Source organism: Ipomoea nil, unplaced genomic scaffold (genome assembly GCF_001879475.1).
Source record: "Ipomoea nil cultivar Tokyo-kokei standard unplaced genomic scaffold, Asagao_1.1 scaffold1298, whole genome shotgun sequence".
NCBI classification, from domain to species: Eukaryota; Viridiplantae; Streptophyta; class Magnoliopsida; order Solanales; family Convolvulaceae; genus Ipomoea; species Ipomoea nil.
In genome coordinates this window covers 454,153-460,172 of record NW_017617726.1, presented here as the reverse complement: position 1 = coordinate 460,172, position 6,020 = coordinate 454,153, and the positions used below count along the sequence as shown (strand labels likewise).

The 6,020-nt window shown below is 43.7% G+C and overlaps 1 protein-coding gene across 1 annotated transcript; it reads right to left on the bottom strand.

Moving 5' to 3' along the window:
• Positions 1-2,967: 2,967 nt before the first annotated feature.
• On the bottom strand, positions 2,968-5,724 carry LOC109184956. The gene is made up of 2 exons (XM_019334952.1): positions 5,344-5,724; positions 2,968-5,169 (listed from the first exon to the last, which is right to left on the bottom strand). Exons 1-2 carry the CDS (start codon positions 5,722-5,724, stop codon positions 2,968-2,970), a joined length of 2,583 nt encoding a protein of 860 aa, XP_019190497.1.
• Positions 5,725-6,020: the final 296 nt, after the last annotated feature.

Sequence of the window (6,020 nt, the reverse complement as noted above, 5' to 3'; positions counted from 1 at the left end):
CCTCAACTTAAATATATGCCACGTATATGTATGCATGTGTTTTTTTCTTTGCAGCTCCTACTATGGGAAATCAAGAAGAAATAATTGAGAGCAGGGACTTCCCAGGAATTGATCTCTGGGATATTCTAGCCATTGCTTTGGACTTGTTGTTATTACCAACATTGGATCGGAACTTTTCGAAAATTGATTTTTCTGAAATGTCTTCCACCTTTGTTTGGCTTCATGTTGTCGCCCACCGCTAGGATGTCGCCTCAGGAGGCACGTCTTCTATAATCGGAGACGAAAGCCTTGGGTACTCACCAGGCATGTGCTCCGGCACGTTGCTATTGTCGGAGTGGAAAGCTTGGATCACCATCTTCACCAGCAGTGCTCTGGAACCTTTTGGAAGTTAACTTTTCCGGAATGATGTTTGGATTCTTGCCTCATGAAAGACATTGGACAGAAAGCACTCGGAATTAATTTTCTTGAGATGTTTTTCACCATTGTCAGACTCTCACCGCAGACTGGAAGTTTTCCAGAGTGGTTTGGTTTTGCACCGTCAGTCAGAGATGAAAGCCATTCGGTACTCTGGGCACGTGCTCCGGCACGTTGCCGTCATCTTACGAACTGCCGCTGTCGTATGGTCGCCACAGGGTGATGCTACGGCATGCCTCTGTTCTCACCGCACTTGGGGATGAAGAAGATGGAGTCACGCTGGCGATCTAGTATCGCATCTGACATTTGCTGTGATTTTCCTCTCCATGGATCTTCTCGAACTCTCGGGCGTCCACCGTCATTGGAGAAGACAATGCTGGGATTTCTCCGCACATGTGCTCCGGCACATTATGGTCACTTGGGAATTGATTTTTCCAGACTTGTTTCCTATCTTTGCTCAGACTCACACCGCCGGTCGTTGTCATTGACGACAGAAAGCTTCTGGCACGTCACCGGACACATGCCCCGGCATGTCATCGCCGTATGGTCGCCGCATGCAACCACTATCGCCGGTGAATATTCACCTTCGCTACGTACGGGATGATTACCATGCAGCTGCTCATGGTCTTGGAAAATCAGAAACCAACACCTTCTTTGTGATTGTTCATATACATAGATATATGATGCACGCCCCTGCTTCGAAAGAAAAAAAAATAAAAAGTATCTTGCTTTGACTGAAGAAGGACGATTAAATACACTGGATGGACATCACCACATAGAGCCATGTACTCTCACTTTTGCTTTTCACTATCCCCAAGGTTCTTTTTCATCTGCTTTGCATGTGTCAGTGAACATAGCCTATTCACAATTCCATGCTTCTCTTTTGGACTTATTCAAGAGCTTGGAGTTTTTTGTGCGTGTATATACTTGACACATAGCATGGCTGCCATTTTGCTTTTCTCTTGCACCACTATATAAATGTATATGCATAACATATTATCCACTGGCCCACGTGAATATGTATAATATATATGCATTATCCACTGTACCCATGTGCTCACTTGTGGCTATGTGTAAATACATATGTTTAATATATGTTTTTCTTGCCTTTCACTGTACATGTGTTCAATGTTGTTGCTTCATCACTTCACCTTACATATATATATAATATAATCCTTGTTTCTCGTGCACATATGTATGTATGCATAATGTGTAGTCCATCCTCATGCACTTCGCTTCATGATTGTGAATGTACACACATATTTATATAATGTATATAATAATATATGCAATGCACTAACTTTGCTGTGCGCATAACATATATTATATATATATATATATATATATATATATATATATATATATTCGCTATGCATGACGTTGTGTGGGTATATATGCACACATGCATATAATATATATGATATATATACGCGGTATGTGCATACGTATAATATACATAATATGAATTGTTTTGTGCACATATTGTGGCATGAGAATTTCCTTAACGCCTTCCTGGCAATTTTCTATCTTAGCCTTTAGATGACAAACTTTCTAAGCACAGCTTGACTTAACTTTGAGTGGAGAACTAGACTTTTTTTTTTTTTAATTCGAGCCGCTAAAGACATGGACTCTGCAATCCAGCTTACATCATGTGCAATATCCGGACATGCTCTCGACTTTCGGGAGATGGATACTGCTAGATGAAGCTTCTTGTAACTAGTATCCTTGCTTTAAGAATGAATTTAATTTCATCAAGGTAACCAACTGAGGCCGTACTCAGTATGTATCCTGACCTTTTGGAGGCCACCATGAGGCAGTTTTCACTCGTGTCAAAGAGTCTTGAAAGATATGAGGCAATTTCGACTCATGCCAAGGAGTATCGAAAAGATATGAGGCAATTTCGACTTGTGCCAATGAGTATCGAAAAGATATGAGGCAGTTTCGACTCGTGCCAAGGAGTATCATTTAGCTTCCTCTCTTTAAATCTTCGTAAAAGGGTTTGCCCCTATCAGCTTACCAGTCAAAATGCATGTGATTGTGACATATTGCCGAGGCTATCGAAGATTCAGTCAAGTCTGAGACTATAGTTTCAAATTCCAAGGCTGAGTCAATAACTTGTACATCTTTGCTTCGGCTTATTGAGCGATTGTCATGACACACCACTCTTGCAACATGAATTGGATTTGTTTTTGTTATGACTGAACTTAGATAATTTGATTCTAAGCTGCCTACGTACTCCTATCAAGGAGATCAAGTCAAACGTAGTTCAAATGATTTTTTTTTTTTTACAAAGTAGAGCCGTTCACAGTTTAGACTCATGCGGGCCAGGAGCGTCTATGATTTGGGCCCACCCATAGACAAAGCGAGATGCATTAGAAGTTTAACCACGTGCTGCATTTTTGGTGGATGAGTCGTTCATCATATTTCCACGACTTATGTGGACACCCCAAGTTTTAAGGGTGGTAAAGCTTTAGGAACCTTCCATTGATTGACCGATCTTCAAACCATCTTCACTAATCAGCTTGTAAGCCCCACCGGTGTAAACTTCTAGAATCACGTAGGGACCATCCCACCTTGAAGTGAACTTGTGGCCGGTTTTTCTCGTGACAATGATAGGCCTGCAACAGCTAGGACCTTGTCCCCAATTTGAAAGGAACGGGTCCTTACCCTTTTGTTAAAAGCTCTAGACATACGAGCTTGATAGCACTCCAAGCTTTGTTGCGCTTGCAGACGTTTTTCATCCAAGACTTCTAACTCAGCCAAGCGTAGCTTGGCATTTTCTTCATCAGTAAGGCCCTCTTGTATAGCCAACCTTAAGGAAGGTATTTGGCGCTCTAGAGGCAAGACCGCTTCTACACCATACACCAAAGAGTATGGAGTGCTTTGAGTAGGTGTGCGGTATGTGGTTCTATACGCCCACAAAGCTTCTTCCATTCTGTCATGCCAGTCTCTTTTTGATTTTGAGACCACTTTCTTCAATAAATTGCATAGGGTCTTGTTAAAAGCTTCAGCAAGCCCATTCGCAGCTGCATAGTAAGCTGACGAGTTTCGCTGCTTAAAGTCAAAAAGCTTGCAGATCTTGTCCATCAACTTGTTGTCAAAGGGCTTCCCGTTATCTGTTAAGATATATCGCGGGATACCAAATCGATAGACGATGTGGACACGGAGAAAGTCTGCAACATTTTCTTTCTTCACCTCCTTCAATGCCACGGCTTCCGCCCACTTTGAAAAGTAATCGGTGGCAGCTAGTATGTAGGCATGCCCTGCGGATGACTTAGGCGTAATTGGGCCAACCACATCAAGTCCCCAAGCATCAAATGGCCAAGATGCAACTGTTGGGTGTAGAGGTTCTGGTGGCTGATGAATAAAGTTTGCATGATATTGACAAGCTTGGCACCTTCGGGCATAGTCTATGCAATCCTTTACCATTGTAGGCCAATAATATCCCATTCGCTTAATGTGGAAATGCAACTTGGGACCGGATTGATGTGCACCGCAAACCCCAGAATGAACTTCTTGCATAGCTTGTAAAGCTTCCTCTTCCCCTAGACATCGGAGAAATATTCCATCAAAGGAACGACGATACAATGTCTCTTTATAGTAGATGAAGCGAGGAGTTCGACGCTTTATATCCACCCTTTTACGGGGATCTTCAGGTAACTTTCCATCAGTGAGGTAGTCAATTAACGGTTGTCTCCAGTCGTCTTTGCCTATATCATACACTGAGGCAGTAGGGAGTTCAACAGTTTCATCAACTGAGCCGTCTTCATTAAAGATTGGTGGAACCACCCACCTTTGACATACTTGTATTCGGGCTGCAGGATGAGTAATAGTTGAAGCCAATGCGGCTAAGGCGTCAGCCTGCTTGTTTTCTTTCCTCGGTACATGTTCAATTGTGACGTCCCCTAACCATTGCATGAGTATCTTTGCATAGTTGTTATATGGGACTAACTCCGCCTTTTTCACTTCATATAGACCCAACACTTGGTTTATGATCAACTTTGAATCTCCATAAATGTTAATTCTTAGTTGCTTCATGTCAGCCGCTATTTCGAGCCCAAGTATCAATGCTTGATATTCAGCAACGTTATTTGAACATTGCTCGGTCAAGGTGAATGAATATGGCAACACCTCGCCTTCTGGAGTGACGAAGACAACTCCAGCACCTGCCCCTTCTCTATGCGAAGCTCCATCAAAGTACATTTTCCATGGGGGTAGGGCTTCAATGACAAGCACATCTTCATCAGGCAAATCGTCAGACAACTCCCATTCAGCAGGTATTGGATGGTCTGCTAAGAAATCGGCTAAGGCTTGCCCCTTGACAGACTTCTGCGGCACATAGATGATTTCAAATTGTTGGAACAATAAGTACCACCTTGCAAGGCGGTCAGAGAGCACGACCTTCGCCATAACATACTTCACCGGGTTCGCTTTGGAAACAAGCCGGATTGTATGAGCCTCAAAGTAGTGCTTAAGTTTTTTGATGGCGAACACAAGTGCCAAACATAGCTTTTCAATTGGGGAGTACTTTAACTCGTTCGGGGTCATCATTCTACTAAGATAGTAGAGAGCATTCTCCTTCCCTTTGTCATTTTCTTGAGCAAGCAAGGCGCCCACAGAACAATCTTGGGCGGAGATATAAAGGATGAGCGGGCGACCATGGACAGGAGCGGTTAGCACAGGCGGCTTCATCAAGTATGACTTGATACTCTCAAATGCGCTCTTGCATGCCTTGTCCCATATGAACGGGATGCCCTTTTTCATCAACCGACTAAAAGGTTGACATCTTCCTGCTAGGTTTGATATGAACCTTCGGATGTAAGCCAACTTCCCTTGTAAGCTTTTAAGCTCATGGAGGTTTCTCGGCTCAGGCATCTTCATTATGGCGTCAATTTTGGCTTGCTCAATCTCGATGCCCCTGTGTCGAACAGTAAACCCGAGGAACTTTCCAGCAGCAACCCCGAAGGCGCATTTCAGGGGGTTCATTTTCAGTTGAAACTTTCGTAGGCGGTCGAAGACTTGCCTTAAATGCAACAAGTGATTTGTGCGCAATTTCGACTTCACAACCAGGTCATCTACGTAGAACTCGACCATTTTGTGAAGCATATCGTCAAATATTGTCTGCATAGCCCTTTGGTATGTAGCACCTGCATTTTTCAAACCAAAGGGCATAACTTTGTAACAGTAAATGCCTTTCGGCGTTCGGAATGCAGTTAGGTCTTCATATTCCGGCGCCATGCGGATTTGATTGTAACCGGAGGAGCCGTCCATGAATGACAGGATCTCATGCCCAGTCACGGCATCTATCATTAACTCCGTGATAGGAAGCGGGAAGTCATCTTTCGGGCATGCCACATTGAGGTCCCGAAAATCTACGCAGACGCGGATCTGGCCGTTCTTCTTGCGCACGGGCACAATACTGGATATCCAGGTTGGATATTTAACTTCACGAATGAAGCCAGCCTCAATAAGCTTATTAACTTCTGTTTCAATCGAGGGAATGAGCTCGGGGCGGAAGCGTCATTGAGCTTGCTTAACCGGGCGACACCCCTTCTTCACTGCTAAGCGGTGTACAGCTACCTTTGGGTCTAACCCTGGCATCTCCT